At 41.8% G+C, this 22,186-nt stretch overlaps 1 protein-coding gene across 1 annotated transcript in view; it reads right to left on the bottom strand.

Moving 5' to 3' along the window:
- The window catches only part of sorcs3a (sortilin related VPS10 domain containing receptor 3a), a gene marked incomplete at both ends in the record, with an annotated part of 219,611 nt that overhangs the window by 106,637 nt on the left and 90,788 nt on the right, over nucleotides 1-22,186 (bottom strand). The window contains one exon of the mRNA XM_079160322.1: nucleotides 17,818-17,885. Within this exon, the coding sequence (XP_079016448.1) occupies nucleotides 17,818-17,885 (68 nt within the window). The remainder of the gene's footprint in view (nucleotides 1-17,817; nucleotides 17,886-22,186) is intronic.

Below are 22,186 nucleotides of genomic sequence, written 5' to 3'. Positions count from 1 at the left end.
ACTTTATTGTTGAACAGATGATTGATTCATATTTCTGGATGCAGTAAGTGCTGTTACTGCACACAACTATAGTACAAAAAGGGAATCACATATGAGACCAAGATGACATGCTAAATAGTAATAATAGCAACTTGCAATAGTAAAAAGCAATATATTAATATTTGCTGCTAATTTTTTGTATCTATCCCCGAAGGTTTATTTTGGATCCTGCAAACATGGCACATGACCTACGCTTTAATGTTGAAAAAGGATTCATTAAAACACTGAAAGGTAGACACAGAGGCTCTGATTGCCAGTCTCAGCCCGCCGTTCACTGCAAAAACACATTACATTTCCATCAGCAAATGAAATTGTTTGGGGTCTACTGACAGAATATACAGACTTTTCAGGAAAATGGAAACCCATTCTGATATTTGCCGCATGCCAAAACGATGGTGTTGCAGCATGTCTTTAGCAGAGGAAGCAAACTTGCAGCTGCCTTTCTTACAATCAGTGCTACCATCAGCAAAGCATATCTCAGCAAGGAGAGTCATCATGTACAAGCTGTCAAGGAATTTATCTGTGGAATATACACTCACCCTGAGCTGCACTCTTGCACATCAAATGAAGCAAGCACACAGTCCTGCTCAAAGATGGCACACACACACACACACACACACGCTTGCATCTTTCCATGTTTTCACCTCAGGCAACCGCTGTACAATCTCTCTAATGCAGAACGGCTGGGGCTTAATTGAAAATGACTTTGGAGAATTGCCACTTCAAGATTGGAAGATACTGTTTTCACAGGTGTTCAGAGTTGTCAGTGAAACACACGTGAGAGAGGAGAGCAGTGACGCATGAAGGAAATAATGGAACCTCAAAAGACCGAGCGCCGAACACCAAAGTCGGTCTTTCTTTCAATACATTAAGAAATGTGTTTATGTGCACATCCGACTCAATGCGTCTGTGTTAGTGGGAGATAGTGAAAGGAAAATATAAAAGCAACCCATGTGTGAAACAAACAGAAAGACGTAAATGTGCCCATCGACCATGCCGGAATCCATGCTGCTGCTAATTCAAAGCGCAGAGAAAGTGAGAGAATATCTTCCGCTGTAAAACAAAAAGATTTCACATAACAACAATATGTTGGCGAGCGATACATGCAAACAACAAGGGAAGCAGAAAGGGGAGGACTGGAGCTAACATAAACTTTGTAAAGAAAAAAAACACACACAGAATCCCAATGCTGCTCTCAGGCCTTACCAAATATAACCTGACCGCATCATTGCACTGCGTCTGGCAAATGCAGTGTTGAGGAAATCCCTTAAAGGAACAGCCGGACAGAAGTGCTGACATTCAAAGATCGCTCTCAGTGACAGCGTTTGTCGTGTATCCCACTCACGGCCCGTGCTCTCCATTCAACCTTGACAGCGGTTGGGCACGTATCTTTGCTTCATCCCCTACTTTGCTCGCCACGCTCCGGACTGCTTTTTTACCAGAATGAATTTTTTAAATAAAGTATGAAACTTTAAAAAATCCCCCCCAGACATGATGACTTTTTCATGAAGTCTAGAAGGACTTTTATTTAGGTCACAGAAGATAAATCCACCCTGTTTTCACTGCGATTGTCAGCTGCTGACCTGACCCACATCGTCCTTTAACCCAACCCTCTTTCGCTCTGCTCTCTCCTCTCGGAGGTGAACTGACAGCCGGTTTCCCCTCACACTTGGTCACAGATGATACTGCTACAGTATGTGATTCAAATCTTTTTCAGAGTGCAGGATTTTAGATGGAAAATCCCTGAGAATATCTCTCAACCCTGGAAAGCTGGCGAGCAAAGAACAACCAGAAACAACTTCCTCCATTCATCATTCATGCCATGAGAAGGCCTGGAAAATAGATTATTACAGAGTGGGATTCTGGAGAGTGGCAGCGCACCGTAGTGGCCAGCACGTTTTGAGTTTGTGCTCCAACAAGGTCTCTGGAGTGTTGTTAGTGATGATAACTGACATGTCGAGGTCAGGAAGAAGTCAAAGTCTAAATCTGCTAAAAAATAAAAGAGACCGGAGAAGTTCGGGGCGTTCTCTAGTGAAGAAGCTTGTGAAATAAATGTAAAAGGAACAGTGTGTAACATTCAGAGGGATTCATTGCAGTGGAATGTAATATTCAAAACTATGTTTTAATCAGTGTATAATCACCTGAAACTAAGAAGCGGAGTGTTTTCCTTAGCTTAGAAAAATCCATTTTCTATCTAGTCCGCCATGTTTCTACAGCAGCCGAGAACACACCAGCTCTGGTGAGAGATTTCCCATTTCACCTTTTCTGAAGGTAGGGTGCGTTCAGAAACCCGGTTTTAAACAAGCCCCGGTGCTAAATAATGAAAGATCGTAGTATTGATAAGCCCCGACGTTTCTGGTGCTTTTATTAGTTCATGTTTTTTTATGTTTTGCTGTCATTTATCATCAAACTGCAGCATTCATCTGCTCTCTAAGGGGCTGATCTACTGCCTGCGCACACACACACACACACACACACACACACACACACACACAAAGCGCAAGCAGAGAGGCCGCTGTGGTGATATTAACCAGGTGAGGTGAAGGCTTATCGAGGTGGTTATTCATTTACAGTAGTCATGTTGTTATGGTTTCATTTGATCACAAACCAGATCACACAGGATCTTTTTTTTGAACCCGAACCGATCAGTCTTGTTGCCTTAACATAAACTATGTGTCATCGTGCGTTTCTGCAAACATGATTTGATTTTGGTTCAGAAAAGTCGACGTTCAACGCCTGGTTTGCCAACATGTACAATGACCAACATGTTTTCTGCCGACTGGGGAGCATAATACGTCAACATTCACTCTGATTTGAAGCTAATCCACCGTCCCATTCTCCTGCGGTGTATACCTACAGGGAGAGTGTTAGAGGTGTGTAGAGCACAGTCATGGGGGTCAGGTGCAAGTATCTATCCCTGTCACGAATTCCCCTTCATATTAGTTTGTTTTCATCCTGTCTGCTTGTTTAGTAACTCTCCTGTCATTTCAGATCCTACCATTCACCTCTGATTCCCCTCACCTGGTCCTCCACATTCCATCTCACCTGCAGCCCATTCCCTCATTAGCCCTCACTATTTAGGTCCCCTCACTTGCACTTGTTCCCTGCCAGATTGTCTTGTGTGTTATTCCCAAGTTCTCCAGCGTAGCTTATATTGTTCTTGTTCTGCCTGTTCCGACCCTGTCTGCCTGTTTTCGACCTTGGATTTTTGTCTGCCCCTTATCGGATTTCTTTGCCTGTTCGGACTGACCTCCTGGTTTTGACCCTGCCTGAAAACAGGTAAAAAGCTAACTTGTATTTCTTGTCTCCGAGTTGTGCTTTTGGGTTCAAGTATCTGTAATCCTTACAATCCCATGGCATTTTGATAAAGCTGAATGACTTGTCTGTGAAGTTACTCTAAAAATAAAGAGACATAGCTTGCTTTTTAAAACTGATATATGTGCTGAGGCAAACCGTGAAAGAGAAATATTACCCTTTTTAATATGTGCTGCACTCACGGCAGGAAGCTCTCTGAATCCTTTTTTTTCCTTACCATGTCATGTTGGTTGAAGGTTGCAAACAAACTTTTGATTCATATCTGCAATAGCTTCTTTTGGATTTGTGCTCCTCATGCACTGTGTATGCAGAATCCAATTTTAAATCATTCCCTCCTTTACTGTCAGCGTCGAAGTCGCTTGCCGGGAATGAGCGACTCACAAACGCAAGTGTTTAGCAGAACGCCAGCTGTTTCTCTGGTGGAGACTTGGGGAAAGTAGAAGTGATAAAAGCCAGGCAGGAGTGTAAGAAGTCAGTGTGCACGCTCTAAAAGTCTCCTGTTTGATCGCCTGCTCTTTGCCGGCGTGCATCCTGTTGCGGCAGCACAGGGGTAAATACACGTTTTGTTGCTATTTCCAAAGAGAAGGGGAAAAAAGTGCTCTCCTGGAAGGTGAGTGGGAGCTATCCTTCCCGACTCGGCAGTGCCTTTATCTGGAACCTTTCTTCTTTCTGATAAGCAGCTCCAGAGCCAATCATGTGGAACTTATAACTCCGGCGTGTGAAAGTGAAGTTTTACCGAGGTAAGTAAGAAGGAGGGGGGAAACGAATAATAAACTTTCCACAAACCTTCACTAAACTTTCTTCCTGTGCTGCTCACACATCCGGCAGCATCTCTGCGAGTTGGCAGCAACCTGTCCATAATGTCAACATATCTGCACTGGCCTCAGTAATGACTATATAGCTGTTCTGCAAGCATGGGCAGCTGGTATGGGCAAAAACAAAACGTGTACCTAGCTATAGCAGCCACACCACCAGCCACATCACCAGCCACCACAGTCCAGCTCCGTGCTGCAGGCGACTCACGTCACGATGTCGTCCTGCATGGAAATATTTGTGTCCTTTCAGATAAGCAGTGGAGTCAAAGCTCTCAGGCTACTCGCTGCTGTCGACAAACATAGAACATTGTGAAATACGTTTGAGGCATATAAGTGAATCCATTATAGACGGATTCACGAGTTCAGGATCTAAATAGGAAAAAAGTGATGAGTGAAGTGGATGGTTTACAGATCTAATATGTTTTAAACACAGAAATATGCGTTTAACATTGCTAAATGGGAAGAAAAAAAAATTGCGTTAATCACTGCAGCATCTGGATGGATGATGAGACTTTAAGTTGATTTACCGCAAAACGAAAACAAACCAGAGCCGCCTCAAACAGAGATACCCTTGAATCGTCGTGGTATGAAATTCCACACTGCCTCCTGATGAAATCCAACATGTGCTGTTATGACAGGAAGCAAATGAGAATGTGCTGCAGGATATGAGGAAAAAGCCCACGAGTGTGTAATTAAAAAGGTAAGAATTTAAATATTGTGAGAGAGGGTCAGAATGAATGACCTCTTTAATAGCAGCGAAGTGATTTATGCATTAACGCAAAAGTAAAGCACGACGGGGGGGCAAAAAGGTTGCTGTCATTCAAATGAGGTTTGTTTTCAAGCAACATGTGTATAGAATATATTGTATATCTTATTCAGTGCGGCCATTTCAGGCTCTTACTACAACTGAGACAGAGACCATTAAAACACATGCCTGTTCAGAGCCGACTCAGTGCTCGGCCTTCTGGAGAACCACTCATACAAACACCTTTTTCATTGTCTAGCAAACAAGTGCAGACAAGTACATGAACATAAGATAATCCTTTATCAGTCCCGCATATATACAACCCAACAACCCAACCCAGGGACACCAAACTAAGAAAACAACAAAGACGGGGACAAAAGCAAACTGAGGAGAATAACTAACTGAAGAGTATAAAAGTGAGAGATGTCAGTCCAGCAGTATATAGATGGATGTGTGTGTGTGTGTGTGTGTGTGTGTGTGTGTGTGTGTGTGTGTGTGTGTGTGTATGCGTATGCGTTTATGTCCATTTTGTGTGATCCTGTAAAAGGGTGAGTGACGGGTGTCGAATGAGGTTAGGTAGTAATACTATGAGACACATTTCAATCTACACAAATACACAAACGCTGTACTTCTATAAATATCCATATGAATATATATATATATATGTATATATACACATACATACATACATACATACATACATACATGTGTGTATATACATACATACAGAAATACATCTTAAAGAAAGAAAAAAAATTAAATAATGAATTGTATTGTAATAAAATAAGAAGACGTTATTATTTTACTACGATACCTTTTTTATTTTTTTATTTGAGGTAGAAGTAATTATACTTCATTCTTTAAATAGATCATTGTGTATATGTGTGTGGGTGGCGGTTGGGGACGAGGGTGACAGCGTCAGTGTGTCCGTCCTTGGTTCCTGGAGGAGGCTCGAGGCATTTAACAATTGGGACGTCGTTGCCTCGTCACTTTAAAGAGACGTCAGATAGATATTACGCGTGTCACCACTGCATCATCTGTCCATTGTTTTGTTATACCGTTGTATTTTATGATGTCTATACTGTGTGAAGCTCTACAAATGTTTGTGTCGTCAAATTCAGCAAATTCGAGCCGAATGTGAGAGAATGTTTTTCCATTGATTGTCAGCAGCTGTTTTCCTCTTGTAAACATCATGTCAGGGTGCTATCAGTGCATGTAGCCCACATTCAGTATACAAACAGAACAACTATCAGGTGAAATGTGGTTAGAACTGAGCCTGAGGAGGAGCTACACAAACTGTCATGGACAGAACGTTTGATCACCTTAGATAACTACAACCTATGAACTAAATAAGGAACTGTTACATTTGTAGAGTCCTGCCATGGTTGAGATTATTCCAGAAGTGTGTCACGCCTCTTTCATTAGTCTTGAATGCCGATACACCTCTGTTTCCTCACTGAGAGCTTCTCCGGCAAACCTCCTCGATCCTCAAGATGCATTTTAGGAATTGGGACTTCCTTTAAGACGGATCGCTGAGATGGATTTCGACGTTCCAGAGCCGGGGCGTTGAGAAGTGAGGAGACAAGGAAGCAGATAATTGAGTAATGAGAAACCTGCACCATATACTGACGTCACGGCTCCTCACGGTCAGGAACTCCAGTGAACTACAGTCTAGTTCAGGAGGAACCACCAGGAGCAGACTTTACTGTGGACAAGGTAGACCACCTGGACCTGGTACCCCTAAAGAGCCCCAAACAGCTATAGATGTATTATGATGTTCAGATATGAATGATATTGAAATATGTTACTATTCTAAGTCATTGTACACTGAAATAACTATTAAAGGCCCCAAAGCTCTTACACAATATGCAACTCAACTGTATACTACTTACTGTGTACTTCTACTGCAGAGGAAGACATTGGAGTACTACATTTACCTGACAGAGAAATGTTACTGGTTACGTGAAATATAAAAATTCTAATTATTCATGTAACAATCCAGCATCATATGAAAACTGAAAGCTCCTCCGTAAACAGACTCTTGCTGATAATGTCTCTCTTTCACTCTTCACTTGAAGGAAACATTTAAATGCAGGACATTTACTGTGCAGTTATTAATTGTACTATTAATAGTTAATCATTTCACGTTGTCATATTTTGAGTACTTCTTCTGCCACTGCCAATACCAACATTCCCAGTTAGAGAAAGGGTGAAAAGAAAGTTACATCAAATCACTAACTCAGCCCATAAAAACACACCTCAGTCGTGGTCACAAACGTTGGTGAAATATACTTAGCAGAGGTCCAAATAGGTGGTTATGTTTTGACATAAGTTATAATGAAGACTGTGGATTTGGAGGGATTTCTGGCTCTTTAGCTGCTAAATGCTCCGCTTAGTTCACCAGTTAGTCGGTAACTTTGTCATCCTAGTTCGGTGCTGAGTCGGTAGCTGACAGCTGGAAAACAGCTGCAGTGAGACTGAATCAAATCTCTGCAGGTTGTAAAACAATCTGTAGCGCTGAGGGAGGCAGAGCGTCAGGTGATTCTCCGTGAGCTCATCACTATGAGCAACACCTTTCACATTACACATAGTCATCGACTCCATTGTTAATACACATTTTAAGGCAGCTCCAACACTACTGGAGTTAGTGCATGCAGATAGAGTTGCTCTCATTCATCTCACATTTTCTTCCACTTTAGCAGAGCCAACAGAAGCTGTATCAATCTTAACCTCCCCAGAGTGCTTTCAAAGAAGTGCTTTTGAAAAGTTCTGGCGAGCCCAGGCCGGCAAGGTTTTGCTGGAAATACCAAGTCCAATTGGAAAAAGGTCACAGACATCAGGTAGGTCTCTCTGAGAGAGCCGGGCCCTTATTATAGGCACTGACCTGTGAAATATGACATAGCCTGTGAGCATGCTCAGCTAAATGATGCAATTTGAGAGGATGTCACTCCTCACCCCCAGGTGACCCCATCCTGGCACAGCGGGAGAGGAGGAGTCTGCAGCCAGGGAGTAATAATGCAGAGCTCTCTCCTCTTTCTCTCCCTCTGATGGTCCCTGCAGTTAGGCAAGGGGAGCCCCTCCAACAATGAGAGTTGATGCAAATCCACTGACTACCACTTCATTATTGCCTGGGTCCAGACCTTTGAATCTGCCCACTCCACCGAGTTCAAGTCCACTGATTTGTCTGGCATCGTGACATGAAACAAAGGTTTCTCGTTTAAAAAGCTATCAACAAACAAGTGCAGCGGGGAAACTAACGACTAGACAATCAGAACAAAACCCAGGCGCAAGGAATGTTGTCATGGCAACACATCCCCTGACAACTTAAAATGATGTTTGATTCAGGCGGATACGTTGGTCTCAAGTGATTGGTTAGCTCAAATTGAATCACCCACCCCCATGGAAATCAAATAGAGTGGAGGTAATGAAGATGAAGATGAAGATGGAGAGGTCAGCTTGAAGATGGACTGATATCAGGCAAATGAATCCTAAAAGGGATGTTTCAGCATCCTGTAGTTATTCAACTGGGTACTCTGCCAATGAATAAATCAGTAGTGTTATTATGAGTTACATTCAATTATACAGCCAGAGTGTTTTACAAACAGATTTGCTAATCCTATATATGATTACAATAAAACCATTTTCCTATAATGTAGGGCTATGTATTGTATGTTTTCATACCCATTCATTCATAATCATTTAGCAATTTGGGGTTAAGTGTCTTGCCCAAGGACAAATCAACATGGACTAGCAGAGCCGGGGATCAACCCGATCACGGACCCACAGGCGCCTCCATCGTGATGCGCACTGTTCTTTTACCGGTCAAGCCAAGAAGAGCACCATGTTATTTTGTTTCCTAAGGTAAATCAGCTTCCTACTACAAACATTTGAATAGCCCTCATTTAAATACTTAGGTCCTAATATTTGTAAAATGCACTAATAGATGAACCAGACTTTCCCCTTCGTCATCATTTATTGCCATTATGCAACAATGTGAATGAACAAGGTTCATGTGAATGAACGAGGCTGCAGCGAGGATGTTGAAGGAAACAACAGTGCTAACTCTAACACTGTATAGGCCCAGTGATGCAGACGATTGCAGGAAGATAAATCTGTAATGTAAATCTGTAATTTATACTTGAAAATCGAATTATTTTTCGATCCATGCTCTACTGAATAGGAACGAACGGGATGCTGCCTCCAACCCTGGACCCAGTTCCCTCATACATCCATGGGTCAACCTAGCGCGAACAGCGGGGGCAGAGCGAGGCCAGATCCAGAATTTCTCAATGAAATGTATGTATTGATTTTATTGTTATAGCAAGTATTTTTACAAACTTTAAATTGTGTCTGGGGGGGAATTTTTAGTTTTTTTCCACAGGAAACAGGATCAGATTTTGGGGATCAATATCTGCATCTTCACTCCTGGTTTTCACCCCTAATATACATGCTGCATGCTTGGCAGTGGTCCTGGTGCAAGCAGCTGAATACTATACAGTCGTACTAGTAAATGACCTTTACGTGTGACATTGGTGACGCTCGCCTCGTACTTGTTGACATGTTCTGGATTACTAATTATTTTCCAGACCAGAAGCAACTAGTGCTGCACAAAAATTCTCCCCAGTAGTTGTCTTAACTGTTCCCCGATACTTCATAATCACTGTCATTTTCAGCGACACTAATTCCAGGCAGTTATCCTCATAATGAACATTTATTCATATCAAACATCATTACTGTAATCAGAATATTAATATACGACAACGAAGGGTGGAGAGAATGCTCTTTTTTTCATCAGATCAGGGCTGATTTGCTGAAGGCAAGAATAAGACCAATTATAATAATTAGACTGAAACGATTATTTGGTGCAAAATGTGCCTCAATGAAAATAGACAAACTGTCTTCAGCAATGTTCCTTGGAGGATAATATGAAAGAGTAAGTTGCTACATGTTTATTGGCGGTATCATATAGAAGTTCATTAGGAGAGAGCTGTTCATTAGCTGAGAGGTATTTCCACTGCAGGGACAGTTAAACATATAGAGCCTTACCACAAGTCCCTCATGAGACTAGAGCGCTCAGTATCACATGCTAATTTAGTACAAATCTACAATGATAATTGTTATTTTGCTTCATTTATGAAGCAACGTCAATGAGCCAGTGGTGAGTCTGCCTCTCTATCTCACAGACAGCGTTGCCTTTGATTTGACTGACGCTATGGAACCAAATCAGAGCCTCAACCCCATTTACCTGCTGTGATTAACCTGAACTTGGTTTTGTCTGTCATATCATGTCACGGCATGTAGAGCACATTGAACTCTCTGTGTCAATGTCAATGATGCAAATGGGAGGAGATGCTAATACGTAAACGGAGCAATATCTGTGATTCAGAGCATTAATATAGCAGCAAACAACTATCTATAGAGGTTACAGCTGATGATGGCGTCCTGACCGACGGCCTCGTCACATCGCTCTTTGCAATATGGTCGTGCATTCAAGCTAGCAGTGACCGGCACATCTTACCAAACAGAAGTAACCACAGTCACAGCATGTCGGCTACTGAGAATACTGCAGAAGCTACTCACAGAGCATGATGCATCATTAATTGAGGTGGAAACTTCAAATCTCTTTTCTGATTTGAATAATTTTGTCCAGTTCAGTATGAAGATAAATCGTCACAATGCAGTTTCTTTGGTTTTAAAGTAAAGATAGCATCATATGTTCATTCAAAAGAGCCTATCACGTCAGCTTTTCAGCTCAGTGTGGGATTCTAATGAGTCCGGTGCTGGTTGGAACTGAACTCATTCAGCACAAACATGAGCACTGTTTTGTAATATCGTGCTCAGATATAACAATTGATGTTTTAGTAAGCTCCTATCTGCAACACGGTCGTGGTATCGTGAATGTTTCTGTGGCTTCTGTTGTTTTTTAATCAGGACCTGACGTACAGTTTATCACGGCTGAGCTGACAATGACACACAATTCAATTCAATTCAATTTGCTTTATTGGCATGAACATTTAGAAACGGTATTGCCAAAGCATCACAAAAATTAAACATACAATAATATTAATAAACAATAATATTAATACACAATAACATTAATATACAATAACATTTATATAACATCTAGATTATTCATTTTATATTTACAGTATATATATATATATATATATATATAAAGTGTGTGTGTGTGTGTGTGTGTGTGTGTGTGTGTGGGTCACTCACTGTCCCTCAGGTTGTGGCATGTTAACACGTATTGGGCAGCAAGGTTTGCCCGATCTCCTTCTCCGAGGAGTATTTTTAATTTTGAGTTGTCACTAAATTTTTTAAAATCTGAAATTACAGAGTCAAATTTTTTAAAGTACATGTTCCTAATTGTATTGAATGTTTCGCATTCTAGGAGGAAGTGCATCTCTGTCTCAGTCTCACCTGTCCCACAGTGACCACACATTCTGTTGTCTTTTGGTTGCCATGACTTCTTGTGTCTTCCTTTTTCGATTTCCAGTGTGTGGTCACTGAGCCTGTACTTGGTGAGGATCTGTCTCTGCTTTCTATCTCTGACAGTAGAGAGATATTCTGCCAATTCGTAATTTCTTTCTAGGGCCAGATAACATTCTAATCTACTTTGGCTTTTAGTTTCTTCTTTCCAGTGTTCCAGATAGGTTTCTTTACATCGTGTTATAATTTGTTTTACTCTGATTGGTGTTTGGAGAGCAGTGTTGTTGTGAGACTGGTCCCAGTGTGTCTGAGAGGAGGTAGTTAGTCTCAGCACCAACTGACATAGGGGACTCTTCTCTGGGCTCAGCTCTTGGGTTTGGAGGGCTTTGGAGTGGAGGGTGTCTAGGGGGCTGGATTTAAGGTGATTGAAGAATGTGAGTGCTCTCTTTTGGATGTTAATGATCAGTGGGTATCTGCCTAGTTCTGCTCTACATGCATTTGTTGGTGTGTTTCTGTGTACGTGTAAAATGTATCTGCAGAATTCTGCGTGTAAAGACGTGTGTGTAAAGACACACTCTGTCTCCAGTGAGGGGAGCTCCAATGTTAAAAGCTACCGACTCTGTCAGTGCTGATGACTCAGTAAACTCCGTTCAGTTTGAGGATTCAGTAAACACAAAATAAGAAAAAAAAGAATGGACTTTAGTTTATGTGTGTTGTAGTGGACCAAAAAGAGATTCCCATCAGCTCATCATCAAGCTTTCCAGCTCAGTAATCCAGTAACTTCAAAGAACTCACTGTATAAATCACAGAAAACAACTGCAGCATAGGCATGTTTGCAAAAAGTATAAAATATGTCGTTCATACAGTGATGGGAGGGAAATACAACCCGACTTTGTTGTTGGCATTAATTGACCCACGTCTGAATACCTGCAAATGAATACAGGGCTTGTCATATTTGATAAAGTTTCATCTACAGCAAAACAATACTCCAGAGGCCAGATGAGAGAGGCTGCACAACTTTGAAGAATTGTTTTGCTGAGTTTGATTTATTGTCAACGATAAACTGCTCGCCTTCATTTTTTCCCTCTAACCATGCACTTATGAAGGCTCCTTTGAAAATGATGACTGACTGATCGGTGAAGGGGGAGGTTAGACGTGCTTCTACCTCCTCACAAGGAATATAAGGCCTCTCCTGCTCTCGGAATAGGACAGACTTGGGGCTTAGTTAGTCTTAGTCTTCTTTTAAAGTTCATGCCTTAAATCTGTGTGCTCCGGTTTACTTTGGACCTCAGCTCTGAAGTTTCTTCTGATACTGACCGATCAGCTTTCATTGTCTAAGGTCAGGATGTTCATTAAAATTGACAGACTGACTGGGCGATACTTTGAGGTGTTGCCACTGCCTCGACCTTTGCAAGAAGGCAGCTTTAAGACTCGTCATCTGGGACGCCTTCACGCAAACTGATAAATATTCTGTCCAACCGCTCCTCTTCAAACCCTATCAGAGCTTTGATCTCAATTAGCCGGCTACAGAGAGACGAGTCAGGGGCCAGAGCTGACATGAGACAGCCAGGTTTCTCAGCGCTGCCCTAGTTGAGCTGATTCCAGAAAGCAGCTGCATCAATAAATAGTGCTAGTTGGCCTTCTATCTTTCTCCTTTTTCATTCCTCTGTCCATTTTCCCTTCCTTCAACTTCCTCTGCTTCCAACATTCCTGTCATGCATTCACAACACAGCGTTTCCTCGGACACTGATGTCTTGGAAAGGCAGGCCGCGATGGACAGCTGCTCCCCTCACTGTAGGTTTGTGGGTGAGCGAGGGCTGGGAGTGCTGCCAATAACCACAGTGATGTCCCTGTTCTCACGCCATGTATAAATTACCTCACCTGATTACGTCTTCCCTGCAGAGATAAACTGTCATGGTGCATTTAACTCTGATGACTCTGAGTGCTCGGGTTTATGTTCGTCCAATCACCACTTATTTGTGTGCAAAAAATAAATAAAGAATTGTTCAGACATACTGTTGTACTTTGCTGCAAATAGTTCATGTAGGCACTTGTTGGTTTGTCTTTTTGTGGTTGTTCGAAACACTGAAGTTTTCAGTGCCAGATGCTGGCATTGCCTTGACCTGAACTGCACTTTCTCTATTCATTTAGTATTTATTGTGTGTAATGCAACCAGTTAAGGACTCATGTGGGGTAGCTTTAGAGCAGGGGTGTCAAACTCATTGTTGCTCTGGGGCCGCATCGGCATCATGGTTGCCCCCAAAGGGCCGGTTGTCGGCGGGGGGGGGGGGGGGGGGGGGGGGGCTGCTGCTGCCACATACGCTGGTGGAGGTGTGTGCGCGCGGATCGGGGAGGAGCTCCGCCGTGCGCGATTTCCATTTTTTTTTTTTTTGCTGGTAGATTCGCGGGCCACATAAAATGACGTGGCGGGCCGGATCCGGCCCGCGGGCCGTATGTTTGACACCCCTGCTTTAGAGCCTACAGCCTGACAGTTGACCACCAGAGCTTCTTCATGACGTTTCCCCCTGCTTGCTGTTTCCTTCACTGAATAAAAACCTCTCACAGCATGCAATCCACCTCTTGCATTACTCCATTCTTCTAGAAACATAGACATGCACACTGAAGAGGAATACTTCATCCCCAAAATGTTGTTTTTCAATTACTCATCACTAGGGTTGGGTACCGAAACCCGGTGCCAATATGGAACCGGTACCTATACGACCGATACCTACCGGACCGAAACGCAACGCAGATTTCGGTGCTTCTTTTCGGTGCCTGAGCCGATTAAAATACTTTTTTTTAACACTACTCTGATGACTCCGTCCTGGCAGCAGGTAACGATAGCTACCGTTTGTATAGCTACAGCAGCTAGCTAGCCATCAACCTTTTAACAGAGAAAATGCCGAAAGGTAAACGGTCAAAAGTGTGGCTGTTTTTATTTTGAAAGTCCGTTGCTCACTGGCAGCGGTGGAGGAATGGAGACTACTGGACATCGCTGCGGTAAAGTCAGCAGACACTCAGGTCTCCGTGGTCAACTCAGCAGACACTTAGATGTTAGTGACCTATACGCTGAAATTCACGGTAAACGCATTCAAACGGTACAGATCGGGAGCGAGCGAAGGACTTTGAAAGTTAGCGGAAAGATTTAACGTGAGACAACATCCGGTTTCTTCAGAGGAACATCCGGTTTTCAGAATAAGATGCCAACAAAGTATGAATTAAATTCACATTAAGTATAAAACATGCTAACTGCATCTCGTGAGTTAAAGGGAAAATACACCTACATTGTGCGTAAGTGTGTCTTTATTCTTTGATCGCTGGGTAACCATCATCACCTCTGAGTTACAGCATTATATTGATGAACAGTAGAGCTGCATTCACATGCTCTGTCATGAAGACGACACACATTTAGATGAAACGTGCTGAAACATGTTATTCCTGTTGCACAGCAGTGGAACGTTTCACATGAAGTCACACACTGAGCACAGATAGTGAAGAGATATAACTGCTACTGTGTAAAGGGAATACTGCTGTTAAAAAGAACCTTATTTGTTTAAAGTGTTTGCAAACCAAATGTTATTGCCCTTTTGTTCATATAGCAGTACTTTTAAAATAAAAGTGCACAATACACTACCTTTGAATTAATTATTGAACTTTGCCATAACAATGAGATTAATCTCAAAAAATCCATGCGATTAAAAATTGTAATCGTTGCCCAGCACTAATATGTATAGTATACTTTAAACAGTTAAATATATTGTTAAATTTGACTTGGCAATAAAAAAAGTATCGGTTCAGGCACCGGTATCGTTTTCAAAGTATCGTTTTAGCACCGGTATCAGAAAAAACCCAAACGATACCCATCCCTACTCATCACGTGTTACCTTGACTTGTTTCTTAAAGAATTCAAGGTAACACAGGGTGAGCAACCGATATACAAATGCTCATTTTGGGGGTTGAAGTATAATCTTTTTAATAATCCTTTAATGTTAGGAAATTACATTAGCAAACGATAGAAGCAGGTCAGTCTTGTATATTCTTGGTAGCAGTAGGCTAACAGTGTTACACTGTTACAAAGCAAATTAGTTTTTTGGCACAGAAACATTATAAACTGTAATAAAAACACATATTCTGTAATGGTTACTGGGGAAGCAGAGACCATGTCAGATGCAGAGATCATGGATATGAAGTAAGCCATTGCAGTTTGATAACCACAACTTGGATTTTAATATAAGCGCTTTACATAATGCTGGTTTCCCTCTCCTTTAGGCTACTGTATGTCCTCTCTCTGCCATCTGTGGTGGATGTGATTGGGGGGGGGGGGGGGGGGATGTCTGGGGGTGTTCGTGCAACAGGGACTAACGATCATCAAAGTGAACAGATTTCAACTTCTACACATCCTGTACGATCCTGTTTTATAAAGTTTACTTAGTTGAATATTCAGATAAACATAGGAGAAAATGTAGAGTTTGAAAGGACAGAGACGGAAAATACAGAAATACAGAAATACAGATAGTAGAGTCTTATCAGAAGCAATCATAGAATTATTACAGAAGTATATCCAGACTATTGTATTATCCATAATGTCAGCATAGCGTTCTGTCTCACTGCAGAATATCAGGGGACTGCGTTTTCTTCACTTATCAAATACCAAAACAAAACTCTGTTTCTGCCTCAGGGTCCAAATTACAAAGTAGATGTCTAAATGTCAAAAATGGCTAGCAGTCACTTTGGCACAGCTTATCATTGTCAAACTTGAGTGCAAATGTTTTGTGCTTTAAAGGAATGTCATCTTGAAAATCTCAAAGAAAGAAAATATGGTGCAGATGGAACACTGTTCCTTTGTCTTTAGGCAAATGGAGCTGCTGGGGTTTGAACCAGTAATTCTAACTCAAGCACAGAACTGCATCACTAGAGAGGGGGACATAGTCAAAAAGTATGAAGTGAATCAAGAAAAGATTGGATGTCTTTGAGTAGTAAACAAACTTTCTCTATTTGTCTCTCCAAAACATAAATGCTGTACATCTGTCTCCCTAACTACTCCAGACATCAGGCTGGTTCTCTAACATCTTCCTTTCCCTGTGGTTACTTTTAGTCAAGTTGTAGTAAAGTCAAGTAGTTACTTCATTTTTTGTTACAAGCTGTCCTAAATGTGATGTTTAATAATGCAAATGAGGCTTAATATGTGCTAATGTATATGCATTTCCAGAACAGAATTCTAAACCCTATAGAGCCAGGTTCTAACTTCTTGTTTAATGTTATTGACATGCTAGTTAAAGGTTTTACAAAAGGAATATTGGATATCTTGGTATAACTCTATAAATCTGAAAATACTATCAACAGTCATAAAATATATATGTTTTTTGGATGTTTTCTTTCCACTAGTCTGAAAAAATAAGTTATGGAAGCAAGAAAGGCCAGAATCTCTAAATTGAGCAGTGCATGTTTAGCTCATAGTGCAGAGACATCCTTTGAGGGTGGGAGGTTATCACCTCACAATGAAATGTGCTTCTGACTCACACAACGCACTGAGCAGATCAACACACCATTGGATCCATTCCTTACATCTTTATTCTTGTATTTTTTTACTCTTGTGTTTAAAAGAAAAACACACCATCTTCCGAGTATCACTATAACTGCAGAGATCCAAAGCTTGACAGATCTACTGGGCCTAGTTAGTTGCTAGTTGCTAAGCTATATGATTGGACAATCACTGTTCTGGGGGTTTGGCAAATGGCCTATTACCTGAGGACCCAATTGCCCCAAAGTAGTTTCCCTGGAAAAACGGGCCAAATATTGTCTAGGGGGACGTTGTCCTGTGTGTGGCATAATCCTAAAACTCAAACAAAGGAATAACTGTATTAATGTCACAAGCCATAATGGAAATGGGTTTCACGCATGTTAACTCATCAGAGATGCATTCCCCATCCGTTTCGGTAGTGTATTTTTACTCTTGTTTGAGGAGTGTGTGTGCATGCTTTGTGTGTTTATTTCAGTCCCGGGAGGAGTAAAGAAGGGCAGCACATCAGATAACACGGCCATACAAGAGCATGGCAAACAGCATCCTCCACATTGAGTGCCCTGTCTGACCGTGCATGACTCCAGAACACACTGTTAACAACACAAGAGGAGTCGAAGAAGAAAAGACACAGTGATTGCAGACAGGTGGGAAAATGATGTGTTTTTTTTAACTTCAGAGCATGTAAACAAGTTTTAGTAGGAACAAAGGCAAAAGTATGAACCTGAAAATATGCATATGTCCTCTTTAAGGGTTTACTACAGTGGGCCAAGTGAGATTCTCTTTGTTATCAGTCACCATATATCAAACTGACAATTAGCCAAAACATCAAGCCAATCACAGGACCATCACTAAAAGGCTATCCCTTGGTAGTAGCAGCATTACAGCATTACAGGATTCTAAGACATTACATGTAAATATTTATGAGCAAAAATTGGCTTTGTACTCACCTCCAAAGAGTGCTCTCAGTGACGCTGCCAATATGAAAGTCATACAGCTTGGTGAGGATCAGGATGACCTGTAAAGACAGGGAATTTTACCATTACAATCTTTGTAGGCCTTCAAAGTATAAGTAGTAAATCTCTTCACAGCAGCAGAACATCGTCTGGTCGAAAACCTTCCTCGGAGTTCAAGTTTCTTAGGGGTCTTGTCCTCAAGTGGAGGTAAGCCTTCCCAACCTGCACCCATGGTCGTGAGCTTTGGGTAACGCTGAAACAATGAGATCACAGATTCAAGCAGCCAGAAGGAGAGCTCACCCTGAAAGCATCAGTTTTATATGTTAGGGAATAAGCTTTTTTGCTAAGAGTTAGGGAGAAGAACAAAACCACTCTACAGCCAGCAGCCGGTAAGCTTAGCTTGTCTCTGGTCAACAGTAAAATATTCCACCAACCAGCACCTCTAAACCTCACTAATTAATATCTTAGACCTCCTGAAGTCATCCCTGTGACTGCTCCCTTCTAATGCCGTGTTCACACAAACACAAGGAACATTTGTTTTTAGATGAGAATAGACGCGGAAATGCGAAATTCGCCCCATTCGCGCACCGCTGCGTCGCATATCAGCGTTGAGATGCCTCTCCTGTCATCACTGACATGCTGCCGTTGTTGAATCAGGAAAATAATGTCATTATTATTTCTGCATCATTTTGTTAAATTTCAAAATGAAATCAGTTTACTTTGTGTTCATACAGCTGTAGTAAACAGCCGACGTGTGGCTGGCTGGACACAGTGAATACAGTTCGATGAAATCCACGGAGCTCCTCCAGAAGATGTTATAAACCCAGACAAGAAGAAGTTTAGTTTTTAGATTTCTGGGACTTCCACAACAAGTACTAAGCAGAAATAGTGTTCATTTCTTCCATGGTTGATGGCTGAAATAAATGGCCTAGTTGATAACAGCTTCCATGGAGATAAGCCACTCCTCCTCTCCGGCGCGTCTAGCGCAAATGACGCAAATAACATAACAACCAATGATCCAGCGAGTAATCTCCGGTGAGTAACGCAACACAAAATCTGGCTTTGCATTTGGTGTGAACGCACCTTTAGACATAAACCGGCCCAGAACTTCTCAGCAAGAAGACAAATATGAGCGATCACATATCCTGTCATGGCCTTGGATCGCCCGAGGATCCACAGGAAGAGCTGCAGGACGTGGCTTTGGAGAACATTGCTGAGTCTGCTGCCACAGCAACCCACAACTGGATAAGCAGTGGAAGATGTGCTTGTCAAGGTGGTGGTTTATACAGGGGCTGACATACAGACCGTGTGATGGGGGCCCATAGAAAGAGCGAGCCCTCCAACATTGTGTTGTCTGGAGATTGAGATTACCACCCTGGAATTATGTCTGTGTTCAAAGAACTCATTTTAAAATAAAGAGAGTGCCTTTTAAAATATTAGTAGCAATGCATAACAAAATGACATGCTCATTCTACATAAATTAACTATATTGAAAAAAGAAATGATGCAATTAAATGAATAATTACTTGTTTTCTTTGGTATTTTTGTCATATCACATATAAAAGATGATTGCTGTATAATATGCGTGATGACAAGACGATGGTGTGTGTGTGCATGTGTGTTCCATAACTAGTAAAAAGCATACACTAGATCCCATCTCTAATAGCACGATCTGAGACTGTCTTACACCACCAGGTTTATATGTAGTTATACATTATTGTATACTATATATTATACAAAGAAAAAATGAACATGAACTACTTTTTTGGGACTGTTAACTTTTAAATAACTGAAAAAACGATAAATTGTGAAAACTGTGCACTGTGATTGTCAATCTGTGCAAACTGAACTGTACGTTAGTTCTTGTAAAGTGTGAACTTCTATATAAAGAATGCCCCATGTACAGAGTACGCTTCCTAAAGCTGAAACTCTAGTTGATGTTAGTTGCTGTTAACAATTCTTTCAGCTGCGTCACAGTAACACATTTGTGTTGGAACTGCAGATGAGGTAAATAGGTAGATTACTGATTGTACATTTTGAAGGGTTTTTTTTCTAGCCAGACCATATTTCCACATGTTCTAGTTCAATTGAATGTCACAACACAAATCATCAGGTACAATGAAATGAAAACTATTCTTTGTTTGCTCTTTGACAAAGGAAAAAAGATTGGTATACTTGAGAAACTAGAAAGACAAAGCCAGATAAAAAAATGTAAATGCGTCAAACCTAAAAACCTTTTCCAGTTAAAGTAGCCAGCAGCTCCAAAAGTCCCCAAATCTAGTAGGAAAGTATTCAGATCTGCAATTATCATAGTGAACATAAACAACGGATATGGCTGCTGTTAGTGCTCACAGCTGTTAAGATAGCAGCGTGAGGAAGACTCTGGTGACGAGCAGTGAGTGCACAGGCAGAGAATGGACGGGTTCATTACAGTCATAGCCACACTCACTGCTTTTTGTTTTGATTTGGCAAAGCGTTTGAGTTATTGATTGCTTTCGGGACATAACGGAAATGTTACCAAATATAACGCAAAATATCATTGAAGGAAACTACCAACCCTAGCTCTAAGGCTTGTTAAAAAACAACTATTAGCAATAACAGCAAATCTCAGTTTTCCCAACACCTGTTAGGATTACAGTGTTCTGGGAGTGATCTATTACCATTTTGGGTATTTATGACAATAATAACCAATGTAACCAATGCTGTGAATAGCACTTTTGAAACTTGATGGAGCACGCTGCTATGCATGCTCGCCCCTGTGGACAAGTCTGATCCAACAGTCTGTGTTCACGGCTTTGGTCTCGGCTCTTTTGGAGAGATAATCAGCAGGCGGGGCACTTTGATAAGCACTGTGTTACTGCACAGTCCGCAGAGCAAAAAAACAAGACATGAAGGCCAAGTCTGCCGTGACAGGATCAGTGGTCAGCTGTGATCTTCCACTCTGAGTGCAACTTTGTCGCACAGAGAGACTGATGTTTACCGCTGGGTTACAGGCTGCAGTCTGTGTGTGAAAAAAGCAGTCGAGCAAAAGTTACAACACAGGTCACGCGCAATTATTTAGCATGTATCACATACTTGAACTGAGCTCACAACCTTTTACATAATAGATGCTATTTGCATGCATCAGGCCACGAGTTGTTTGCTGTACTTCCCTGCCTAAATGACTGATGCTCATCCTCATTAGCATCCATGTCTCTCGTTAGCATTTCCCTCTACGCAACAATCTTATGCTTGTTTAAAGCAACCTGACAAGCTCGACCTGAGTCACTTGGCTGGGAGGGGGTGCAGGAGGTGTGGCCTTGACTCTTCTGACAGGCGTGAGCAATCAGGCGAGATGAGAGGGAACTAAATCTCTGTCCAGAATGGAAAAGAACCGTTGTCCCGGCATTCCCGTCCTCCCCTACTACTCATGTCCTTGTGAAGATCCGAGGCCCGCAGACTTCCAGGACCTTTCCACCTCTGGTCAAGCCTTGCTATCAACACAAGCGCTTTGAACAAGCGAGGCGCTCACCAGGGTTCTTGTGAGAAGATGTGCCACATGCCCAAGGGATGCTCCTACGAAGACTGTGAACATATGATTCAGGCCAAGCAGTGCCAGCGACAGCACAGTGTTGAATAAGATGAAAATGGATCCTTGCCATGTGGCTGCAACATGGTGGGTGGGGGAGTTTGACACACACAGACACGAGTCTTCTCATCCCCACATGGCAGTCTGAATTCAAAATCCAGGACACCAGCTGAAAAAGAGAAACACTTGAAACGCTTCTGAAGAAAATCTCATAAATGTGTTTCAGCCGACCTTAGTTAAAAGTCATCTTTCATGAACAGTTAATGCATTGAGCCACAGACCTGGAGGAACAGGGGTTGGGAATTTCAAGGAACGTCAAGCAGTGGGTGTAATGGACAGACAAAGCTGTGGCACACTTCAAAAAAGTGTCTCTATTTCAAGTGCACTCTCCCCTTCTGAACCCCCTGTTGAATTTATTATTCTATCACTTCAATACAAATGTCAGTCACATTGCACTTGCAGTAGCCTTGTTGCCTTAGCAATTAATCTACTGTGGTGAAAACAAATTTGCATAACTAGATGTCCCCCTGTCCTCAAAGACCTAGTCGAAGTGCCCCACACAGTCCTGAATATTGAATGTTCAGTTTATAGCTTGTTAATGACTTTTCTGAGAGTAATGGAGCTCATGCGAGAACATTTTGGTATTCTCATCTTAACTTTCTCCTCCTTGTTTCCGTTTGGTGAGCTCGTCACATTCAGCAAACTCTCTGAACGTCAGATAACTGTGTGAATGACCAGCGTTAACATGGTGAGTGATGTGTGTGTAAATGAGTGCGTCCATAAGGACAGTGAATT

This window comes from Pholis gunnellus, assembly GCF_910591455.1.
Source record: "Pholis gunnellus genome assembly, chromosome: 5".
Taxonomy (NCBI): domain Eukaryota; kingdom Metazoa; phylum Chordata; class Actinopteri; order Perciformes; family Pholidae; genus Pholis; species Pholis gunnellus.
Note: the sequence above shows the minus strand (reverse complement) of the source record. Positions and strands in the feature narration are given on the sequence as shown.